At 39.5% G+C, this 25,033-nt stretch overlaps 3 protein-coding genes across 7 annotated transcripts in view; 2 read left to right on the forward strand and 1 right to left on the reverse strand.

Annotated features, from left to right (window-relative positions):
* LOC103130355 (period circadian protein homolog 2-like) overlaps positions 1-8,583 on the forward strand; it is a 33,275-nt gene extending 24,692 nt beyond the window's left edge. For 4 of the 5 annotated variants that reach the window (XM_016665855.1, XM_016665854.1, XM_016665858.1 and 1 more), the window contains 6 exons: positions 227-1,122; positions 1,862-1,978; positions 3,221-3,437; positions 3,647-3,827; positions 6,221-6,371; positions 6,703-8,583. In XM_016665855.1, coding sequence (XP_016521341.1) covers positions 227-1,122; positions 1,862-1,978; positions 3,221-3,437; positions 3,647-3,827; positions 6,221-6,371; positions 6,703-6,918 — 1,778 coding nt within the window. In that variant the 3' untranslated portion in view covers positions 6,919-8,583. The remainder of the gene's footprint in view (positions 1-226; positions 1,123-1,861; positions 1,979-3,220; positions 3,438-3,646; positions 3,828-6,220; positions 6,372-6,702) is intronic. The other variant, XM_016665857.1, reaches the window with a different exon arrangement.
* A 3,807-nt stretch (positions 8,584-12,390) lies between these two features.
* LOC103130357 (transcription cofactor HES-6-like) lies at positions 12,391-16,319 on the reverse strand. The gene is made up of 4 exons (XM_007541736.2): positions 15,710-16,319; positions 15,537-15,623; positions 15,358-15,439; positions 12,391-13,861 (listed from the first exon to the last, which is right to left on the reverse strand). The coding sequence occupies exons 1-4, from the start codon at positions 15,776-15,778 to the stop codon at positions 13,467-13,469; spliced, it is 633 nt and encodes a 210-aa protein (XP_007541798.1). The 5' UTR covers positions 15,779-16,319; the 3' UTR covers positions 12,391-13,466.
* Positions 16,320-17,937: 1,618 nt separating this feature from the next.
* Positions 17,938-22,437, forward strand: LOC103130358 (integral membrane protein 2C-like). Its single transcript, XM_007541737.2, has 6 exons — positions 17,938-18,148; positions 19,840-19,977; positions 20,097-20,288; positions 20,375-20,485; positions 20,575-20,725; positions 21,348-22,437. The coding sequence occupies exons 1-6, from the start codon at positions 18,062-18,064 to the stop codon at positions 21,437-21,439; spliced, it is 771 nt and encodes a 256-aa protein (XP_007541799.1). The 5' UTR covers positions 17,938-18,061; the 3' UTR covers positions 21,440-22,437.
* Positions 22,438-25,033: the final 2,596 nt, after the last annotated feature.

A 25,033-nucleotide genomic window follows, 5' to 3' on the forward strand; every position in this document is an offset into this window, starting at 1 on the left:
TCAAATTGGAAAAATACAAATAGTTGTATTAACCATAAATGACGGCCAGTTATAAAGAGACTCTCCTGATGTCAGTGTTGACAGATTGGCTGGAGACCAAAGGAGGCGTTGATTAATTGGTTAAATCATGTAAAAAATTAATTACACATTCAAATGTCAGAAGCCAAAAATAATGTCTTTTATTCAAATAGCTTTGTTTCTAAACGTTTCCTTCATCAATCTACAGCTGCGCACACTGTTCAACCCAGAAAGCAAGAACGTCAGAAACCAGAGCCGACGCCGCGCCGAGGAACACGAAACAGGAAGACCAAAACCAAGAGAGCAAAGCTTCTCACTTCTCCGAGCGCAGCGCCTGCCCCTCACAAGGAGCGACCGCAGCAGCTGCCCCCTCCTCAGACGAACAAGAGCCATGCGCAGACCCCGGTGTCTCCATCTGATGCCTCACAGCCCGCTTTCCCCGCACCATATCCTGTAATGCTGCCAGGCTACCCAATGCAGATCTACGCCAGAACAGATTCTGCGTTGTCACGCACAGAAGCTCCGCCACAAGACTTGGGGGATAACCAGGGTGCCCAACTCCCTTTGTTGTCCCCGGGCGCTCAGTTTGCCCCCGTAACCTCTCATATGGTCACACCTATTATGGCTTTTGTGCTGCCCAACTACTTATATCCTTTAATTGGACATCCAGCACCGCCGGTGCCTATGTATCAGGTAGACGCTGGGGGTGTCCCGATGCAAGCGCCAACTTTTGATCAGACTGCTTTCCCAAGCCACGCCGCCTTCGCAAGCCCACCTTTCGTCAACAGTCAGAACCAGCTCAACCCGACGTTAGCATCCTACCTGCCGCCGCCTTTCTACTTCCCTTCCTCACCTGACGCCCCGAAGCCCCCGGCGGAGGGCCGCTCCCGCTCCTCCACACCGCAGTCTGGTGAAGGTGAAGGCCAGGCGTCCCCGCCTCTGTTCCAGTCCCGCTGCAGCTCGCCCCTGAACCTGCTGGAGCTGGAGTTCTCCGTGGACAGGCAGGACAACGCGCCTCACGCTTCAGTAGGACAAGGGAGTAACGCGGCTGAGAGGGAGAAAGGAGCAAGCGCCAGCAAAGCAAAGGAGAGGGAGATGAAAGAGGTAAACGGGGAGAGAGAGAGACAGAGGAAAACGTTCTGTTAATACTTTATTTGAAGGGGTTTGAATAAGACTGACATAACACCTGTCATGAACATGAACGAGTCCTTATGAATGTCTATGACTGTTGTCATGAAGTGTCATTCAGTAAATAATGGTACTTTTAATGAAAAGTTGCATTAAAAGTCAATTAAAAGTGCCGACTTTGCATGATTTTGTAAATAATGACAACTTGGCACTTTTAATGGACTTTCAATGCAACTTTTAGAGGAACTTTGCATTAAAAGTACCATTATTTACCAAATGACACTTCATGACAACAATCATAGACATTCATAAAGACTCGTTCATGTTCATGACAGGTGTTATGTCATGTTTATGACGGTGTCATGCCAGTCTTATTCACACCCCGTCAAATAAAGTGTTACCAAAGTTATTTTATGTCATTGTGTCGTCCTCGTGTCTTTCATTGTTTCTGGCTGATGTTCTTCACATGTGACCTCTGAAAATATACACTCATTTCAAAATGATGTCCCCTCCCCAAATATATTGAGCTGTGTGCCTCGTTTTCCCGTTAGGGATTTATTCCCACCACCACCTGGATTCTTAACATATTCCCAGCAATAAACTGACAGAGTTTCTTTTATATGTATTACAATGTGTAAAATCAAGTGAGCTAAGACTCCTTAGATGAATTGTGGCTTTGGGTGTTAATGATACTATTATCCCTTACACCCTTTAGCCCTCTCTCAGTCTACTTGGTCCACCTGGACCCTTGTATTTCCAACCCACATCCTGTGTCTGTGAGCGTTTGTCTTGGGATAAAGTGTGGTCTAGGCTTGGGGCTGGCAGCAAAGAGGTAGGCAAATCCTCAGAAAAACTCAACATTCTCTAAATCCCATTCCTTCCAGATTCCATGTCATTTGTAAAAGCTTGTTTTTTTTTTATGTTCGTATGTCACTTGTATTTTACCCTGTAATGCTTTCCTTTGTTCAACAGATAGCTAAGACTGAAAGTATTAAAAGTAAAAATAGTAAAAAAACTAAACAGTTCAATTCTGTGGGATTGCAGCTGTACTTAGACTTTATAACGCTTCCTTCTGTAAGCTGACTGTGAAATACGGTGCAAGCTCAACTTCAATCCGAAGCACAGAGCTTTAAAGAAATGTTCACAGACATCCATTTTTTTGTTTTTGATTGGGAATTTGTATAAATTTCGAGTGAAATGATAGATGCTTTTAAAATTGCTTTATGCAGATGTTTGCAGCATGTGATCAGTGTGGACCTTATCATATGATCAGGTCCGCGTTGGGAGGTTGTCCGCTTTACCGGGAGCTTTTGAATGAAATTTATTGGACAGAATGTGCTGACGATTTTCAATTTGTTTAATTTTTGCCACTTCGGTAAGGAAAATACATCTGTGGGTTGAACAGAAATTGGATGACAAAACAGTATTGGTCTCTTTCCAGTTTAAGCTCAGAACAAAATATACACTCCAAATAAAGATCCGTCTAGATGAGCTAACTATAAAATTTATTTTTCCTAACAACTTGATTTTTTAACTAGGTGCTTCCAGCTCTTGTCTGCTGTCTTTGCAATCAAATCAAGATGTTACCACCTCTTTGCTTTCTGAAACTTTTCAATGATGAAGTGTCGCCATGCGAAACACTGAATGCTTGGTGTTCGTATTATTCGCTTGCAATTCAAGCAGTTCTTTGTAATACGCTATCAGATTCAGTGATGCTTTGATAATGATGAATTTGCGATATATTGTGCAGCACTAATTCAGTTTTGCTGTTTTTTTCCTTGGTCTTTCCTCTCCATCCACTTTAGAAATGACAAAACAATAAATCTACATTGACAAAATCCCTTTCATGTTCTTATAGTTGCACCTGTCTCTGTGCATTGAAGAGACTCTACATAGATTTAAAAAAGTGTAATCGCAGTAGCAAAATCTCCGCTCTTTTTCAAAAAAAAAAAAATGGATAAACGGCTATGACCAGTTGAGATGGCGACGTCATGGTCGAGCGGGAACATATTCCTGGTACTGAGAGTTAGAGCAATATTAATACCAGTGCTGTAATATGTGTGTTTTTTTGCAGAGGAGCGACGAAGGTAACAACAGCGATGTCATCTCAACATCCAGCGACATGCTGGACATCATCCTTCAAGAGGACTCCTGTTCAGGCACCGGCTCAGCCACCTCCGGCTCCATGGGCTCCGGCTCCAACGGCTTCGGGACTTCAGCGAGCGGGATGTCCAAGAGCAGGACGTCAGCCAGCGGCGCCTCAGCCAGTGGGACGTCAGGCAGTTTTTCAGGTCTGCATTCAAACGTCAGCTTTCAAAAAGAAAAGCAAACAAAAACACAATTTTTCACACCCTCCGCCGGGGGGAGGCTGCTAAAATGATTGCAGCATACAGAGAATAAAACATTAAAGTCAACATAAGGGGCTTTTTTTATTATTATCTTTTAACTTGTTTGTCATAAAAATATGTGGCGCTTGTTTTTTTGTTTGTTTTTTTTCCAGGAAGCAACAACAGCAGTAAATACTTTGGCAGTGTGGACTCATCTCAGAGCAGCCAGAAGCTGCTCCTTAGGAGCAGTGAGGAAAGACCAGCAGAGACAGGATGTGTCCTGCAGGACCCCGTCTGGCTGCTGATGGCCAACACAGATGAGAAAGTCATGATGACCTACAAGCTGCCCTCGCGGTGAGTCGAAGGACAGGCGCAGCCAGCGAGGAGTAGGAAGGAGGTTCTTGTTATCGCTGCGGTTTGAAACTTAAGCAGCCTCTGGTTGGATCAGAAATGCAAGGAAACATTCAAACATTTGAATTTCTTCTTTGTGGTATAATTCTTTGACTATAGCAAAAGATGTATCCAGGTAACTGAAAGTCACAAATGCATACCAGGTGCCTTCTATAATCTTGTAGGAGGAGATTGACTGCTGTCCTGTTGCATAAAACATCAGGTGACCAATTATCGTGGCACTGATAATTTTATTTTAAAAAAGAGCTATTTCAAATATGTTGTACAGGTTTTTTCCAAACATTATAGGTTTATTTTTGCTTTACACACAGAAATGAAATTATTCAACAACAAAAAAGTCATTAAAGTTATTACCCCTTTCAAGAACTAACCTTTTTGCACAAACCACTGTTGTGGCATGATGTGTGTTAAGTTACAATAGATGGTTTTAGTATAAAGACCAGACTAACGGTTGTATCTGTCATTGGGTAGAACATCAGGTCAAGAACTAACCCAGTTGGTCTGAACTTGAGAAAAAAGAAAAAGGACTGTTGGTGTGCCATCAGCAGTAGGAGAAACAGTTGTTGCCTTGTTTCCAAAATGTCAAGAATTAGAGTGAGAAGTTTAATCTAGAAATGCATAGAAAAGAGAGCACAAGAGAAGCCTGGCAGAGGCAGGAAGCAAAAGATTTAAGAGACCCTGGAATGAGAACTAGCGAGAGACGTCAGTAAAATCTGCCAAGACATAAAGCAATGGTCAGGAATTGTTGTCACGAATATGTGACAACAATTGGATTGAAGGGATGCAAGAACACTCTACTTTTTCCACAAAAAAAAAAGATTAACGCTCTCTCTTCCAACATGACAACATGACTTCACCAGCAAAAACATAGTTTTTGCTGGTGAAGGACTATCTCCAGACAATTAAAGTGAGCGCCACTGACTGACCTGCACAGAGACTTGACTCAACTGAACTGAAGATGAAGGTGAAGCCAAAAGGCCATTCAATCTGACTAAAACTGAAAGAACTGCTAAAGAAAAACAGGCTTGGGATTCCTAAGGAGAATAAATGTATTTCTTTTTTCTTACTTGTTTTACTTTCTTCAAAAGAGTTGCAGATAGGATATGTCAATAATAAAATTACATCATATACCTTATACATTTACACTCTGTTATTACAGTGTTTAATTTAAAGTAGGACTCGAATCTGATTGACATGGAACCACTTCTGTTCATAGCAGTGTCAGCTTTAGATTTAAAGACGTTTGAATCGTTTCAACCTGCTGTAGTGACAGTATTTAACCAGTAGATGGCACCCTAGTGTTAAGGCTGACATTGGTTCAATGAGCCTCATAATGAGAGACATCAAATTTTGTTGGTTTTCACTGCAGGGATGTTTCAGCAACTTACACACTTATGACAAAAATGGGATTCTGATATTTTGAGTGTTTTAAGTTGTTCATGATTTTATGTTTTCTTATGTCAACTTCATTTGTAATGATTATTACCTTGTGTGTGTATTCCTGAGTTGATCTGCAACACATGGTGGAAAAAAAACAACAACAAAAAACCCTGGGGAAAAACTTAAGCCACTCAAGGCCGATGGATAATGTTACAAATAAAAATGTCATGTACGGAATAAATCTGTAATTCAAAACAGGTGATGTCAGTAATGATTCCTTAGTGTAAATGTATCAACAAACGAAGATTGTTACTGAATAAATGTATGCCGCAAAAATATGCAGTTTCCCTTTGGTGTTTCGATACATCCATTCGAAGTTTTTCGACTATACTAGATGAAATATATATGAAATGACACTCTACATCATGGTACCTAAACATGTCAAAGTAACATTTTACAGCAAAACATTGCAGGATTACATTACACAAATGCCAGCTTTAGCAGTTTACATCTGCAACAACTAAAAGCTGCTATATTAATGTCATGTAGAGGGAGCGCTAAGTTCTCTGCGCTAAGAAGCCTCTGTCATTAACCATACGAAATGGAAATAGTCTATTCCAACTAGACCTTCTTTTGTTTTGTTTTTCACAGAATGAGCACAACAGGCTTACATCATTCTCAGTAACTTAACGATTCTCTGGTGTCTTTTACTTATTCACAGCCGTTGGCAAAGTTTACTTAATCTTCAGCTTTAATGCACCTGTGTGTTGCAGATCAAAATGAATTATTATATATGTTGACAAGAAAGTTGCCACTGTCTATAAATAAGAAAAAACCGAAGAATGATTGCTTACCCAATTTTTGCAACCTTTTTTGTGTGTGTGTGTGTGTGTGTGTGTGTGTGTGTGTGTGTGTGTGTGTGTGTGTGTGTGTGTGTGTGTGTGTGTGTCTTCCAGGGACACTGGCAGAGTGCTGGAAGAAGACAATGAGAAGATAAGGGTGCTGCAGCAATGCCAGCCCCACTTTTCAGTGGACCAGAGGAAGGAGCTGTGCGAGGTCCACCCCTGGATACAGAAGGGAGAGTTACCCAAAGCCATCAACGTTGAGGTAGAAAATATATATATATGTTTCATTTTAACACATATTGCTCCTATTGGCATGACTTTGAAAAGCTTTTATCATTTTTTTTTTTACAACTTTCCTGTCACAATACAGCTCCAATTTGTAGTCTGTGGAAGTTATATTCATTTCTATGATGTAAATTGAAAAATATAAGTGGAAAAAAAAAAGAGTCAAATGCAAAGCAATACAATAAAACAACTGAAAGCTTAAACTTAGGCAAACAATGATTATTATCAGCCTTTTCTTGTATTTATATGTTTTGTGTCTCTCAACTTCACTCCTTAATGTAGGATTTAAACCCATTTGTGACTTCCAGGGATGCACCTGGTGTGACAGCACCTCAGAGACTGCAGCAACAGTTGGAGTGGAAGACCAGCCAGATTTGGGACTGGGCGATATGGAGACCGGAGAGCACTGCTGCCCCGAGAGGCTCAGAGGCGAACCTTTAACCTCTGCCACGATCTCCTCTCACTCTAGTCCTCCTTCAAGCTGCAACCCGCGGGCAGAAGAAGCAAATCAACAGGAGTTTTAAAGAAACTGCTGCTCCGCTGTAAAGAAGAAGCTGCCTTACATGAGCCGTTTTGCTCTGCGTCGCGGTACAATCTGTGCATTTGTAAAATGTGAACATCTGCGGTGATCAATTTCGTTTTATTTTTTTAGCTGCATCAGGCAGGGTCGCTTCGTTGCTTCTGGGATAAAGGCCGGGCTTTGTGACTCTACGCGTTTAATGATTTGCCTTCTTTCGCACATCGCAGTGCGGCACCTTGAAAGAATTTCATGCACTGATTATAGGAGATAAAACATGTGACAAGGGAACAGCACAATGCTCATAATCATGCTCAAAGCATGCCAACAGATGCCAAGCAAACACATGCCAGACTGTGAGACAGTTAATGAAATCAGTATTTCAGGACATTTTCCCAGTTAAGTTAGGTGAGGCGAGAAAAAAGTGGAGGTTTGTTTTTTTTTTGTTTGTTATTTTATTTATTTATTTTCTTTTGTTTAGCAACAAATTACTTAGGTTCTGTTGTTATTCATTCTCATAAGGTACTGACTGGACATATATGTGCACTTTTTTGGTGCTAAAAGGAAAAATTATTGGTATTTCTACAATTGCTCAAACTCATTTTTGGGACTGGAAAATTCAAACCTGTTAAGCTATCCATCATTTCAGTCCCTTCTCCGCCACATAAAAACATGCTCTGATTCTTGCCTTTAGTGGAGTAACATGCGGTCCGTCAAACCTGACATAAAGGCCAGCTATTCATAATATATTTTACCTTGTCTGGTTATTTAAGAAGCTCCAGACTGAATGTGAGCCTGGTTTGATTTTTTTTTTTTTTTAATTGATTGTTTTATCCGACACTCTGTAAATTATTGAAGCTGAGAGCAAGCTGGCCCATGGTAGTAAAATGAGAGTAATGGGAAGAAAATGTGCAATATTTCCCTCTGAAATGCCATAAAGCAGAAACCATATCCCACCTAGTGAAAGCACATGCAATACTGCAGTATTTATTAAGCTGATCGGAATATTTTAACAGGACGTGACTGAGCATGTGCACAACGCTGCTTTAAACTCGGTTGTAGTGTTTCAGAAATATTTTTTGTTTTTCTTCGGAGCCATGTGTTACCAAACTATTCTTGATGTGGGTTCGGCATATTTTAGTTATGAAATGTATCAATTGTTTCAGATGTGAAATTCTTATTTCTTTGCTGAAGTTGCACGGGTTAATCTTTGAAAACGTCTTTGAGTATATACATTTGTATATATTTTGGATACATGCTTTTTGAAAACTATATAATGTGTTTCTTAAAAAAACAAAACAAAAAAAAAAACTAAATTATAAAACAGACAGGACCAAGAAAACTAATGCTGACTGCAAGTCAGAAAGGGAAAAATAACTGTGTGGTTGTTTACAGTGGATAAGGTTGGTAGAGTAAGAGATGACACAAGCTCATTATAAGCCAAAAACCTGAAAGGTTTGTTATTATTTTAGAAACTTAAGATGCCTGGGGGGTTTTTATTTTATAATTTCACACGAATCCATGCTATTTCTCTGTAACTTTTCTGAATGTGTCATTAGTCTGTCTTCTATTTCAGCAGTCTTCTCAAGCACCTTTCTTTTTCGAGTCCTTATTTTTTCTTCGTTCAATGAAAAATAAATATTTTCTTGAAATAAAAATGTTTAATTTGAAAACAGCATTGTTTTGCATATTACCTACGGCACTTTCACGTCCACATATCGTTGCCTTGTGTTTTTTTTTTTTTTTTTTTTTTTCCTGTATGCACATTTTTGTTAGTGCGACATTGATAAAACAGTAAAAGTTATAATTAAAAGATTGATAGATATAGGTAAACACCAGGGCTGGTTGTCCAAGCAAATTCAGTACAATAGAAGACTGCAGGACGCTAAAGAAAACCTCTAAAGCCTTCAAATGTTATCACAACACAGCAAGTGCTCACAAATGTGAGACAGCGAGTTTGTCCGATCTGAAAGACACTGAACAAGTTCATCATTCGTTGTATTTGAGCAAGGAGGAAATCTTTGTGCTGTAAAGGTAAGCCTAATGTTTGTTAAATAAAATTCAGTCAGAGCCCTGAACTCCCGGAAAAACATTTAACACAACGGATCATGCTGCATGCGAGGAGAAAAACTTTATCGTTGCTGTGAAGAACGGAGGTGGAAGTGTCGTGGTTATTGGCTAAACAAAGTAACTGAATACACCAAAAATTCTACCATCAAAGGTGTCAAAGGCAGAAAGTGTGACATCTGCGTCAGAACTGAACTCGGAAACATCGCAACGGCCCCAAACATGCCATAACTCCACCTTTCGAAGAGCAAAGAAGTGGAAGCTCCTGTTAGAAGCCCAGACTTTGATCTCATTGAGAAGCCCTCGGGTCACTCGGAGGGGATTAAGGTTAACCTTAAAACGTCTCAGAGGTGAAGGTGAGGAGTTGGGTGAACATTCCTCAAACCAATGTCAGAGGCTGACTTTTTACTCAGAATACACAGCTGTGTTGACGTCTTTCAAACAACGAACAAAACTAGGAGAACTTGCTGTTTAGCTCCAATTAAATCACTTTCTTTGTCAGATATGGCCTGGATAAATAAATTAATTAATTAATTAATACATTTGGGAACATTTCTTTTGAAAGAACAAAACGATTGATGTGGCGTACAACAATACAAAAAAACTGAACGAAAAATGTCCACTTGTTCATTTGACTAAATATTCGTTTATAGGCTTGTTGGACTTTGGACCCACGTCATGATGCAGATGGTCGGATTGCCAAGGCCTTTGATCGACAAACTTTAAAGTGATATGACCACTAGATGGCGATAAAATGCATTAATATAAAAGAATGCGCCAATGACGCTGCAATTCGTATTCAGATTAGATTACAAAGAGCATGCATAATGTTAAAGTTTTCCTGTCCTGTGGTTGTGACTTTCATTTTCCTGATGCAAATCGATGTCTGTCTGACTGAAAAGCTACGGAGACTACTCTGCTGTCAAGTCCTGACAGACAGATCCTCCACATCAAAGCGGCCTTGTTCACCGTCTTCTTTCACACCTCGCATTTCATGCAAATACAAGTGTGGAGTTGGTAGTTGTCTTAATCTGAACAAATTGTGGAGTAGAACCAGGCTTTTTATTATTGTTATTATTTCATGCATTCTTTTGGTGGCGTAAATAAACAAGCTATATGATTGCTTGAGTTTGCAAAGTGCTTGATAAGGATGGCGCGTTACCGTAATCCACCGCTCACACCCTCTACCTCGCATGTTAGGCTACAGATTTAGAACAAGGTGCAAATTGCTGGCCTGCTGCGCTTATTTACATCTGCTGATCTGCAAATCCGGTCTTTCTTTCGTTCTTTCTTCTTGAAACAATGAAGTGAAACCGTAGTTGTTTCACATGAACAAGAAATACTTCAACAGGTTTATTATTATTATTATTATTATTATTATTATTATTATTATTATTATTATTATTATTATTATTATTACGTAGGCTATATATGTTCTTGCATGATGTTAGACAAATACTGCGTGACAAAGAATGTGTGTTTCTCAAATATATGCATATATATTTTTTGAAGATTATACTTCAGACGTGTCCAAACATTCTCCAAGCAGCCAGTCGTCAGTATTACGTCTGGTGAATACAGAGAATACAGCATTTGTATTCATGAGCGGAGCTTTTCATATTTTAGTCACTTTACGTTTCACATCACATCAGTTTTCAATATTCTCAACTGTATTTATGTCTTGACTTTATTCTAACACATGGATATATTTCGATCTAAACCGGCTGTCGCGTTTTTTTTTGTTGTTGTTTTTTTTTTGGAAAGTGATGTCTTTTGCAGCCTCTTGACAGGTTGCCCACACCTTAGTTCTGCCACATCTATGGTTCACCGACAGCGTGTGTTCCGGGTAGTGTGTGGAGTGATAGTTGAGGAGTGATAGTTTTGTGTTAGCCACAGTTTTTTTTTTTTTTTTTTGCATAACCTGCAATAAGATGGACTTCTCATGAATTTCTGTTTGCCACTCTTCCAAACAGACCGTCTTTGAGGATCTCTGCATCTCCTCCAGAGAAGCATTGGATTATTGCCTTTTTCTCTGATTACTGGACTGGGATGTTTCCACTTTGGCAATTCTCTCTTTATTTTGAGATGAAGGACAATGTTTTATAACCTAACCGTGCTTTCAACTTTTCCACAATTGCATTACTGATCTGTCTAGGATGTTTACCGATGTTGTTTGTTCACTAGTGTTCACTGACAACCATTTTTATACCGAGGTGGAAGCCAATCTGCTGCAATTCACTTTATTTAATGGTAAATAAAGGGGGCCACACAAACATAAATGCCCCACTTTACAGATTTTTAATTTGCAAAATACATTTTCCTTCTAATTTACAGTTGCACACTGCCATGTGTTGATCCTTCCCGAAAAAATAAATAAAAATAAAAAAAATCAACGGGTATGGAACCTTATCAGTGGTGCTGTAGAAGGATTATTTAATTGTATTAATATTTCTCCTGTCATTTTCTAAATTGTCACAATCACAAGAGCTGGTAGAGGTGTTAGGACCATTGACTGCAAAATAATTGACACTCAGTGAATATTGCAGGAACATAGGAGATGACAAGAGACCAAAGATGGATTCAGAGCGTTCTCAGAAGTACTGTTTGATCTGAAATCTGGAAGAGCTGAGTAACATTTTCCCTTCACATCTTCCCTTCGCTTTTGATCCTGAAGCCGTTCAATAATTTGCTATTGAACGCACACCCAAAGGGCATTACAGCCTAATTCGGTACATTATGACAAACTGGTGCTTATAGGAAATTGATTCTCATGACCATCCATGTATCCAAGGTATTAAAAAAAAACATATAAAAGCTGAGCTCAGAGCTATAAAACCCATTTGACATGTTCAGAACGAGGCCTAGAAAAGGAGCGATTACTCATTTCACACCTCACAAATGCCTACGACGTGCAGAGAAATCTTCGAGCGAGCGAAAGAGAGAGAGGGAGTGTTCACACAATCTGGCCCACAACTGCAGAGTAAATCTTTATAACAGACGAGGGTGGGTGGTTAGTGGGATCGTTCTGTGTAAAAGTCGCTTTTTAGGAGCGAGAAAGGTGCATAAATAGAATGTCCACAGAGGTCTTTGTTTAAAAAAAAAGTTATTTATTTAAACTGGATGAGGTAGCTTACTAATGCACTATAAATACGCAGTCCTCGACTTTCTAAATAGGAAATAATTTAACAATGTATCTGGAGAGGAACAATTAAATGTTAAAACAAGTACATATTTACAAATGCATTCACCACCTTATCAAGGTGAGCCTGTACACTTTTAAATGCAGAATGTACACATCAATGATCTCTGCAACTATTTTTATTACATTTTACAACATTAAATACTTCAACTGCAGCTTTGATACATTTTTGCAAAGAGCTTCTTTATGTCTTAGCTGAAGTGGTTCCCTAGCTTTTTTTTTTTTTTTGAAGACTTAAAAAATTTTTAAAGTAATGACATAATTTTAAAACAGGACAGAACAGGACAGGGATCTTGATTCCTTGAGTGTTTATTGGAACACAATGCTATGTTAATAGGTACTGATATGGTAGGATGTCAGAAAACCAGTGCTAGCTGCTGTTCTGCTAAATGACAACCATAGCCAGTTTTAGCAATAGAAGTCCAGACTCATCCTGCATGTCTAACTGCAATTAGTCTGGTATAGAAAATATTCACAAATGGACATTGTACAGTACTCTGTGAGTCAGCGTTTCAATTAAATAGAAGTGCAATTATATGGAGCGTCAATACCACCAACGCAACAGTGTAAGAGTCATAGCCTTAGACATATGGTTCTCAAACTGTGGTGCATGTATGACTAGTGACAGGTGGACTGACAACAGTGGTTTTCAAAAAGAAAATCTTGAAATAATTGTTCATAAGGTAAATGCAAGCACATTACCTGTTCATTAAAAACGTTGCCATATGCTAATTAAAAAAAAGACTGTACAACATTGTGTGTGACTTAGTTTAATAATACACAAGTTGCCAGATGTACTAAATTTAATGTCAGGGCAGCCATATTGGATTGTGAGGTTGGAGATTGTAAGCACCCACTGACTTTACCATTGGGGATTTCAACTTTCTTTTAATTAATTAATTCTTTTTCAACTTTAAACTCAGAAATTTGAACTTATGTGTAAAAATGGAGGATGTATTTAAAACGCATTTTTCAACCAATCATGCATTGCCAATAAATGAGAATGACTGAATGATTTTGAGAATGATTTTGTGTCTCTATGACACAACCCAGCAAGTTCAAAAGATCCAAGTTCTGTTCTATTACTGTGTTAAAAAGCCTATCAAGATGGTGGTACTTGGAGAAATCACGAAGATAGTATATAATAAAAAATAAAAAAAAGAGAACCACTGTCAGAGACATTGTACTGTTGCCCATTCAGGGATGTTTTGTAGTGAACTACAGCCTATCCGGTACATTCTAGCAATAACCAATAATCAACTAGTTTACACAAGCCTCTTCAAAGTTCTTTACCAAGGTCTCCACATTGGCTTTGAGAAAGTCATGCCAGACGATGCGTGCTGGCTAGCTACCTCCTCTGTGGAGGAAGCTTGGTTTTGCTCCGAGTCCGTCTCATCCAGGTCGGAGCTCAGGTCGTCAGTGGAGGTGTTGGAAGTGACCGGGGACACCACTCTGGCGTACATACTCTCAGGGAGGGGCCGAGCGCTACTACAGGCTGGCTTGTTTTCATCAAGATGCTCCTCGTCATTAAGGGGCATCCTCTCCAGGAGGTGGTTCAGCAGCTCAGATGCAATGGCGGGGTCTATTCCAGGGCAACAGGACACAAACGTGTGCACATCGTGCATGCACTGGATGTAGCCGGCGGCGAAACGCTCCTTGGCCTCCCTGTTCAGAGTGTCCACCTCTGGAGAAAGACATACAGCAGCCACAACGGTATTTTAAATGTCAAATAAGGCAACCACTGTGGTCTCAGTAGTGTCTGAGCCAAACTATTGATTGAGTATGCGAGCAGTACAAGTCAGTCAATCTGTTGCAACATTATGGAATTTTGGTAAATTATTGAAAAACATCATCATTAGTGTTGCTACCAACAAATCTGCTGTTTGTGCTCCAGTCCTCTCACTGGCGCTGAAGTCCCTTGTTACGTTATTTTACCAACTGGGGGTTTTGAGTACTTCTGATGATAAACCAAACAACACAAAATATTATTTTTATTATATATTTTTAAAAAATATATCATTGTTACTGTTTTCAGCAAAACTGGGTTTATTGAATATGCTTTGTTGCAACAAAACAATATTGAGTAATTTAAAAAAAAAATCTACTTATTAATCTCTTAGTCTATGTTCACACAGCAGGCAAATGTGACCCAAATCCATTTTATTTTTCCCACCTGTGACCCATATAGACCTTTTTCATGTCAGTCTGAATGGCCCTATTCAGATCATTTCACTCCCGCCCCCCAAATAACAATCTGATTTGTGCCAATTCAATGTGTGGTACTAAATTAGATAATTTTCAAAGTCTGAACAGCCATGTCTCATTTTATCAGACTTTGACGTCGTTGATGTTAAGGGCGCATCATAATTCTGCACCAGAAGAAGCTAGCCACACTAAATCCTGACGTAAATAATGGGTGAAAATTTTAACTCTGCAAAATACAGAACTATGAAGAAAGTCTGAGTCAAGTGAAGAACGTGACATCACAATCCCACCACTCCTGGTAGCCATCAATACTCAAGGCCATCACGATTAATTGTGTTTTCATTTTTACCAGCTCTAATTGATCAGCAACTTTAAAATTGATAATATATTGTGAAAAATGTATATACTCTGTATATTGTGTATACATAGTATACACAATATACATGCATGTATATGCATGTTTGGTTGACTTATCTGTAGGTCATCATGACTTACAGATAAAGTCATGTTTCATGTTTATCTGTAGGGATAATCAAGACTTTCTCCATGCCATGCATAATTTCTAAAAATAATTACATATAAATAAATGACGGGTGATTTGTTCTTAGATGGTCATGTTTCATTTTTGAGGGCTAGTCTTTGATATACCTATAAAGTTAATGTGCTAAAATTGTCCTGACACGCATGTATATATTCATACATTCATAAATTTACATGTATTTCTTAAGGAGGATCTCAAGACCCTGTACTTGTCAACTGGGGACCTCAACTGAGGTTACAACTCAAATGTTGGGATGATAATATGTATCCGCTAATAATAAGAACTATATTTCTTCGCGGAAGAATTATTTAAAGTTATTTACAGGCTGTTTTCGTTCGGTTCAAAACATTTTATTTATTTATTTATTTATTTTTTTTGTAGGCTATAGGTCAACCTTATTTTAAATGCTGCTATACAGTAGCAGGGGTTTTTACCTTGTGCTCGGCTCTGCAGGATGCTTTCTACATGTTTCACCGTCACCTCCAAAACTTCAGCATTCTCCATCTTCGACTGTAACTGCGGCGAGTGAAAAGCAGCAGCCACCGGTTGAGCTAAATTAACTCAATTAAGGACACATCGACGTGAGGTCATTTAAATAAAAAGGCTCACTTACGTCTGAGTCTGCGATGAGAATCCTGAGCTCTTGTAAGCTTTCATTAATGCGAGCTCTTCTTTTCTTTTCCATGAGAGGTTTCCTCATCTACAGGAAGAATATCGAGGGACAAGAGAGGTCATGGTTATTACTTTCTGCGCTCTGTCGCAGCTCCCAAAATCTCCATACCCTACCTTCCTGTCAGATTGTGCTTCGCTGTCACCTCCATTCATTCCGCTGGTGTTGCTGCGTACCGGAGCCATGGTTGAAGTTTGGCCAGGAGGCTGCTGGGGTGTTTTCCAGAAAGCCGTTAGCTGGAGTCCGTGTGGGGGACAGATGGCCGTGCGGTAGTTGACTCCTTCAGAGAATGGGCTGTTATTGCCGGGGGGGGGGCTTTCTGCGGCTGTATACGTGGCTCATTTACATATAAATGGATGAACTGGGTGTAAAGACAGAGAAGGCGCGCAACGCCCGTACTCTTTATCAACAGGGGTCCTGGACCGCGGGGCCAAGACATGCGATGATGTGCAGTCGAACTTTAAAGAGTTGAAGTAACTTATAAACTATGCATTCAGGATCATATGTTCAGTCGCAGATAGTTTGTTGCACACTGCTCTTAACAAATACAATTCAACATCAGTTTCCTTATTAGTTGCATGGCTAAGCCCTTATTAAGTTGTGCTTATCAGGGACAGTTCTCACGTCATTAGGAAGTTTGGTTAATTAATTCTTAATTGCTAACATTCAGTTGACAAATGAAAACCAATTAACTCCTGTTTAAAAAGCTGTAAAGAAGGCAAACCGCAAAGGTCCCGATTCAATGTTGTTTTACTTTCTCGTGTTTTTGTTTTTTTTCTTCGTTTTGTTCTTCATAAAGTGTTATTTCAGTTCCTTTATTTTAGTCTATTAAAAAAAGAGAACAAGTATGAGCACATGACCTCATTTATTGCCATCTAAGGTACAGTGTGTAAAAAGAAAGTAAAAATGAATGTTCTATCTTTTACTTGCAAAATAACGTTGTCACATTGATCACATTCATTCAAAGGGAGGAAAATCCGCAGCTGACATTGTATGGCAATAAGTATATAATTTAACAACAAAAAAGACCAGCTACATCGCACCTGTATTATTATTTTATGTTTTTATTTACATATGTACACTTAGACTTCTACCCCCAGTGTAGGTTTTTTGTATGGCGAACTATTCCTGACAAGTGTTGGTTGCTATTAATGCATGACACTTGTTAGCAGGAAAACCAGGTGGATTGTGTAACAGTCGTCCTCAGTGACCATTTTAGCAATGCAAGCTAAAACAATAGATGTAGCTGACATTAAATGACAAGAAGTATATTATTTAACAACAAAAAAGACCAGCTACATTGCACTTATTCAGGTCTTACTATTAAACTTCTGTAACAGCCCAACCCCCTCCTCCTTTTTTAAGGTCTGCCAACACATTCTTTTGTTTTCATTTTTTCAGTTTCATCAAAGCTAACTAAGCGTTTTTTTATAGGTTTGAAAGGTTTGAACTATCATTTTAATTAAGGAAATGCAACATTTCCTTTGTGACTTCTCATTATTTAAACAAGGACTTTCTCAGTAGCATGTGAGATGGTCACTGTTTCACATGTGCATATGGTAAATAGCTGACTGTAATCATGAATAGTCAGTTTGCAAGGGAGATATACTGTAGCACATGGATGGCTTTTGATGCCCACTGTTTGTGTCACAGATCATAGATTACCTGCTGGGGATGCCTTAAGTAAGACATGTGTAACATACAAATGTATCATCTGATTTAGCCTCTATTTGTTTTGACCAATTAAACACACAGACGTTTACGTAAGTCATCACTGATTTTTTTAAATTAAATTGCTCAATGATATAATCATCCCAGCCAGTCTAATGTTGATTATTATACATAGTAGTATACAGGTTTTATCTGCAATATCATCATCAACTGTAGCAATAACCTATTGATAACTTTATTGCAGTATAGCTTCTGGCTGAGCCAATTTGTAACATCACAACATTTCCGGACGATAGTGTTCGGAACAGGAATGTGGGGAGGATATTCAGCTTTAAATAAAATGCGGAATACAATACCATATTGGGATTTCGACTTCAAAGTAAAAGCACGAGGTAGCTTAATGTCTGGAAAATGTTTTAAGATGCATTTTTTTACCGCTGTAAAACGGGTTGAAAAGCAAATCCGTCGGTGTTTTATGCGAACCAGCTCACAAAATACATAATTTAAACTATTTACGTGCACTTTACACTGTCTACGAACGTTTTAAAGCAGCGCTAGCTCTTATGTTGAAACCAACGACGAGGCTTTTCCCTCGGTCCCACACAGCGCTCGTACGTCAGAGAAGACGCTCTTCTGATGTCACAGATTCCCGGGGGCGAGGCTGCACCGGCGCTATAAAGTCCTCCCGGTGCTGTGGATGGAAGCGCGGCGCTGATCCAGAACCACAACCAGGCAGGAGACAAAGGGAGAGAAAATAAAAAATAAAATAAAAATACAAACTGAGCTAAACCAAAAACATGGTGAAGATCACCTTCCAGTCAGTTTCGGCGCAGAAGCCCGAGAAAGACCAGGATGTCGACAAGATCACTCTACCCCAGGCTCACGTGAGTTTGCGCATCTTATCTTTCTTTTGTTTTCATGTTGTGGCGTTTTTCTTTAGCACTATTATTATTTTTTATTGTAGCAAGAGTAGATTCTCCTTTGCACAGGATATAACTAAGTAGACACATGGTGTCTGGTCATGCGTTCTCCGGCTAGTAATAGGATTTCATTTTAAACCTTTAATCTTTTAATGTGCCTATATTTAAACGTAATCTAACGTGCAATGAAAACCCGAATTTATTTTTTGCATTTTCTGTAAATTTTACAATTTCTAACAACAGACTGAAGGGTTGCAGCAGCTGTTTTGTTCAGGCAATGGGGTAAATTGTGCAGCAGCATAACGGGCCAGTGCATGCCAGTGTCAGTCTGAGGATGTTGACATTACATCATCTCATTCGGCCGGCCTTGAGGACACTGCAGATAATAGACCTGTCTGCATAAGTGTGCATTACAGATGGATGAGACTGACAGTCCTTCATACAGTGCATACCTATAATATCTTCCAATTCTTATTTGCACTTTTACCTCAAGAAAGAAAACTGAGGAAACAAAGAGAGAGAGAAAAAACCTGCTGCAATTCCTGCAGCAGTTGTGCCATTCTGAGCATGTTATACTATTTCAGTCCTGCAGGGGTTGAATCCATCAGGATGAGTAGTGCGATAATAAATGTTTTTGCCTTGTATTTAATGTCCTTTGGGTGCAGCTTAATTCATAATATACTAGACATACACTATGTGTTTGCAATGAGCAAGAGTTAACCTGAAAATAATTCATGGATACATAAAGAAGAAAGGCTTAGAAGAGGAACTGAAGATGGAAACATGTCAAATCTACCTCATAGATAGATAGATAGATAGATAGATAGATAGATAGATAGATAGATAGATAGATAGATAGATAGATAGATAGATCACATTGCCTCTGTCTTTTCTCAGCCTCCGTTCTTCACTCTGTCCCAGTAGTAGGATATAATTAGATATCAGGCACTGAATAGTCTTTATTCAATCTCCCCCTTCTTCTCCCAGCCCACTTTGCACTGTAAAAACCACTCAATGACGTATCAGTCATCAGAGAAGACACCCCTTTTCATCTGTTTTGTTTACGTCAGCTGAAGGATGTCAGAGGCGGAGTGGGTTCTGATTGGCCAAGACAGGAGGTGAGGCGTCAGAGCCGATACGCAATATGTGTAGATCTATTAATACGTGCCCCCTCCTATGCCGAGGGACCCCTCTACTCTACGCAGCCATCCTCCCTTTTTTTTTTTCTTTCAATCCCACTTGGTGAGCCGGGATTTAATATCGGCAGATATGGAGCTTTGAAGTAGGGCTCCAAGAATAAACCCAGACGGCCACGTGCCAGCATCTTCGTCAGAGGCTGGCACAATCTGTTCTCCCCGCTTCCGCTCTCCATGGCAACAGTAGTATGGGAGAGGCAGAAGCTTGGCCGAGAGACCGTGGGTGGGCATCTGGCGTGCTTCACTCCAGTCCTTCCTACGTCTACCAGATCTCCTCGCCTGACTAACAGCTTGGCAACTGTCAGAATTAACTCTGTTACAATTCAGACTCAGTAAGGAAGAGCGTGGCTCTGTGAGCTGTTGCGTCATCCGGGATTCGATTGTAGAACAAAAGCGCAGCCTTGTGTGAGTTTACTGAGCTGCTGTCTAACCAGTCGCCTTTTCCTCTTTGCCTTTCAGGGGCGGCTGGTTCCTCCCATGAAGCCCAGAAAACCCTTTCCAGTGGGCCTGTGCTGCCTCGCCATTGGCCTCGTCATCTTCACCCTGGGATTGGTGCTGCCTTCCATTTACATCTATCGCTTCTACTTTATGTCCCAGGTTAGTCGAGTTAAGAACTCCCCCCACCTCAAAACAAGTCTTACCTCGAATCTTACCTCACTGGACAATGCAACTGAAAATAAAACATGCTGACACTGCTTTGTTTTGTGACCTCACAGCAGATCCCAGAGGACAGCTTATTCCACTGCCGGGTCATCTACGAGGACTCTGTCTACGCTCCCCTGAGAGGACGCCAAGAACTGGAGGAGAACGTGGGCATCTACCTTGAGGAGAACTATGAGCAGATCAGTGTTCCCGTGCCTCATTTTGGGGGCAGTGACCCAGCAGACATCGTCCATGACTTCCAGAGGGTAGGCAATAAAGAGTCTCATCCTCTTATCTAAACTCGCGGCATTTGAGTGTTTAAGACTTAATATTTCTTCTTGATTCATTCCAGGGCCTCACAGCCTATTACGACATTGCCTTGGACAAATGCTACATCACTGAGTTGAACACGACTGCTGTGATGCCTCCTCGCAGTCTGTGGGAGCTGCTCGTTAATGTCAAGGTGAGCATTACGAGCGATTTAACACTCGCCAAAGAGGAGCGAGGACACGGTGTTCCCTCGTTACTGACCGCTTTGTCTCTTCGTCTCAGAGGGGGACGTACCTTCCCCAGACGTACATCGTCCAAGAGGAGATGGTTGTGACTGGCAGGTTGAGGAACATGAGGCAGCTGGGCCCTTTCATCCACAGACTCTGCTTTGGCAAAGAGACGTACCGCCTCAGACGTCGCAACCAGCGCCAACGTGAGTGAGAATTTGCGAGAAATTATGCGCAGTGTTTGCCCCGGTCACTTCCGCCTAGTTATCACCCTCTCTTAACACCAGACAATGTGAGAATGTGAGCCATGCAATGTGCTTAGGAGAGGAGGCAGAGAGGGGTCACTGTGATCCATCAGAGAGTTCAAATTTACTGTGTGTGGGAGAAAATCGGAGAGTGACCAGAACCAGAACCCAAATTGGGTCTTCCTTCTGGGCACTTCAGACGGTGTGCAATTCACTCCCATCACAGACATTTGTGTGTGTGTGTTTTTATGTGTGTGTTTTTGAGTGTGGGCACAGCCTGGGAACTTCCTCCTGCTACGTGAGTCACTCATAGTGCAGTGGACACGTCCACACATTTGTGGAGGAGGTAGTGATGCGCATGAAAGATAACTCTGGCGTCGCGTCCCTCAGTCGGCGTGAGATCTTTTAGAAATGATGCAGCAAACTTCCCCCTGAGTACATATATGGATGAGACTGGTGCTGAATCAAATAGGGCACCGGAGGCATGCCAGCTGCACCAGTAATACGAGGAGTTTCAGTGCAGAGCAGATTTTTTTTTTCTCAACGCGCCTTTTGTTTCTCTCCCTTTCTGTGCCGCTTCCAGGTATCGAGAGGCGCGAGGCAAAGAAGTGCCACAGAATCCGTCACTTTGAGAACACGTTTGTGGTCGAGACCATCATCTGCGACCGATTCTAAAATCTGAGGCGGAAATCACAGCCATCCGACACTGAAGCCAATTTCAAACCATACCTCTTGAATTCCTTATACGTTATGCTGCACTTTAAGAGCAAAATGTTGTCCTTTTGTTTTGGTTTTAAGAGTTTTTTTTTTTTGTCTCATCTTTGCTCTTTTTGTTGTTAATGTCTTACTTTTTAATTTGGATTGTACGTGTGATGTGCTTGGATTTATCTATGGCTTGTCCTGAAGAGCAGGAGATATTAATCTCAGTCAAATCAGTCAGTCTGTGACAGTTACATCAGAAAACCAGATTTGCTCTTATTTTGTTTGTATTCGTTTGTTGGTCATTTAAAAAAAAAAAAATCATTTAAAGGGCAAAACATACCTCATGTAGTTAAGATGTTCATTTTGCTTGTTTATATCATTACCGAATTTTGTATATAATTGATTGTTCCTGAGCAATATACATATATATACTGTAAAATTTCTTCTTAATATCACATTGTTACACATGCATAGATTTTTATCAAAACTTGTTTTTGTGAGAGATCACTTATTTATGTTTTTTTTTTTTTTTCCTTTGGTATCACACTTTACTACTCCTTGGGTTATATACGGCTTTAGACTGTAATTAGTAGCAGTGCTGTAGAGGGACAAAGGGAACCAAAGTCTGCAGTCAGTGATGCTACACGTAGTTGTAAGGGATATAATATTTATATTGAAGAGTGCTTTATAGTTTAGATCACTTACTGTAGATGATATCAAAGGCAAAAAAACTACTTCTTTTTGCTCTTCCTCACTCAGATTTAGCTGTTTGTCTTTAGCTCTCGCCTCCTCTCCGTCCTTTCTGACTTCCGTTCTCTACATTGTTGACGAGTCTTATCATAAATGACATTTTTAGGTGTGTTTATGATGTACACGTGCTCATATTTCACTGTTTTTGACACTTTATCTGATTGTACAGTCTAAATTCTCTTGTAAGATCTCGCTGCTTTAAAAATAAACAATCAAACTTTCTTTGTCTTTTGGAGTTTTCTCACTATCGGTGGAGCACAGTTAGGATTTTTTGGTACAATTATTGGCACAATCTTTGGAGGATGTGCAAAACAGCATAAAAAAATCAGTTATAAAAAGTTCATTTAGACTGCATCTAGTTTTACCTTTTAGCCCATATTTTCTCAGAAGGTGTCTCTGTGATCTAATTGAAAGGGACAAAGCTTTCTAAATCTGAAAATCAAGTTTTAATGGGCACATTCAGAAATGAAGTGGTTGGAGCTGCACTTTTAAAGACTATAATCACTGTAATGTCTTGCTGAAAGCAACTTAATATATAATTATAATTATTTTTTTTTTTTAAAAGGCCTTTATTTTTATTCTCAAATTGGAAGTTCTGAATCAAAAGATAAATTTTGGGCTCACATTACCCAGTTACTGGAAGGCAAAATGCAACAGAAAGCTGTTTTAAGGTGCAAATGAATGAGATATTGAGACTTGCTTTTGCCGAGTTCTCAATAAGTGACTGTTTGTCAATGGATAGTTTTAATTTGAGAGTTGCTGGTCTGGTTCCAGTTTGATGTGCAACCTGGGCAAGGCATTTTACCCGACACTGTCTGATGATCTGTGTGCGAATTCGTGCACATTTATGAGTGTGACTCTGGTGCAAAGTGCTTTGACTGGCTTATTTGACCAGAAAGGCTTTAGATAAACTCAGCCCGTTTATCGTTTTACCATTCATGCCAACCTCCACGTTTTGCCACTCTGGGCAGTGAGTCATAATGGCCTATATACAAAAATGTCGCTAAACGTATGCCACTCCACAGAACAAAGACACCAAAACACTATTTTGGAGAGTCAGACATATATTGTGGAGTGGCCTATTTAAAATATAACACAATAAATGTCGACGTACCTGATTAGTTGAAAGCAAGAATGTACTTAACTTATGTCAGAAAATGTCAGAATATAAAATTTAGAGTCAGTTATTTAAAAAAAATAATGCATGTGTAATAGTTTTTTTTTGTTTTTTTTTTTCGTTCCAAGAATATATTTACAAAATGTTATAAAAAAAAAAACTAAAAGCTATTGTGGGATGATGCCTACAGGATCCTGTGTACAGGATGTTTGGATGAATTGTTTGCACAACTAAATCATCTGTGTTGAGAAACTCATTCAAGGAGTCTAACATTTTAATCGGGACATTTTGATGAGATTCAAGATCAAGGGACGAGTGGAGGTAACCAAAAGAAAAAGGGGATGTAGTTCTGGTGACCTCAGGACAGTAGATTTTGTCACACTGTTTTGCACATAGTTTGTTTCATTTTAAGACTTACGGTCATGGCGATCAGATCAAGCATCTTGTCTTCATGCAGTCCTTCTTGGCACAGTTACAACTGTTTTAAAATTTTAGATGCTTTTACCCTGACTGTCGATGTGTGTCTGTTTAGATGGTTGGAGACTTTCTTACAACTATTTCCCTGACTCCCAAAAAAATCAACACAAATTTGCCTCATTTGAATAACATTAACTTCTTTTCCCTCCTGTTTTGAAGAGAGTGGATAGGAGAAAGAACATCTGCCTCATTATATTTATAACCCATATAAACTGAACTTGTAAGAAATTCATGCTAAAAAAGTAAAATAGCATTCTAAAACTACTTCAATTAGGTTGATTTTCCCCTTACTGAATAGGTGTTCTTAACTTAAACATTGGATCCCCCAAAATATGCAGCTGTAGCTGAAACATGTATTTATTTGTTTTCATTTCTACCCAATGCATATCGAGGGCGCTGTGCGATCAAAATAGAGTAAATTGAAGTCACAGAAGCCAGCAAAACAACCTTTTGTGGTTCCCATTGCAGTCTGTAGATTTGTCATGTGGCTTCAATGGTTTGCTGACTGAAGCGTTTAGCACAGTCACTTAGCTACAGGTGGCTTCAATAAGAGTTTCAGACAAAGGGTGGCAAATTTATTTTAAAAATCCATGCCTTCCTGTAAGGCCAAATCATTTAATCTTTATGCATGTTTGAACCGTGAATTTAATATGCTGGCTTTTTTAAAATAGTTTCTAAGAAATGTATTCTGTATTTTTAATGAGAAAGCCCAATCAAGGGCCAAAAATTCCTAAGTATTATCATTACTTCATTTTGTAGTGCTGTGTTTTGGTTTGCAGGAAGCAGCAGAAAATAAACACTACACCTGCCTTGTTAAAAGATTTTTTTTTTTTTGTGGTACAAATGTGATTAGCCCTGTAATTAATTTTCCACTGTGACCGCATAACAGCATTTTGATTACTATGAAACTGGCAGGCATGTCATGCTGTCATCTACAACACTTTTGTTTGTGCTCGCATATAAATTAAAATTTTTCTTCTTAATGTTTATGAAACCGACCCGTAAGCAATCCGGTAGCTCACCCAGAAGACCGACTGCCATCAACAAATTGTTTTTAGCTATTTAATTAAAAACTATAAAAACTTGAAATTTAAAAAAATGCCAATTAAAGTGAATTATTTTTAACATACGTATATTAATTTTATAACTACCAAACAAGCTACATATAAAATTCACTAAGCTGACGGACTAAATAAAAAGACAAAATGAAAACATCACTGAAT

This window comes from Poecilia formosa, unplaced genomic scaffold, assembly GCF_000485575.1.
Source record: "Poecilia formosa unplaced genomic scaffold, Poecilia_formosa-5.1.2 Scaffold627, whole genome shotgun sequence".
Taxonomy (NCBI): domain Eukaryota; kingdom Metazoa; phylum Chordata; class Actinopteri; order Cyprinodontiformes; family Poeciliidae; genus Poecilia; species Poecilia formosa.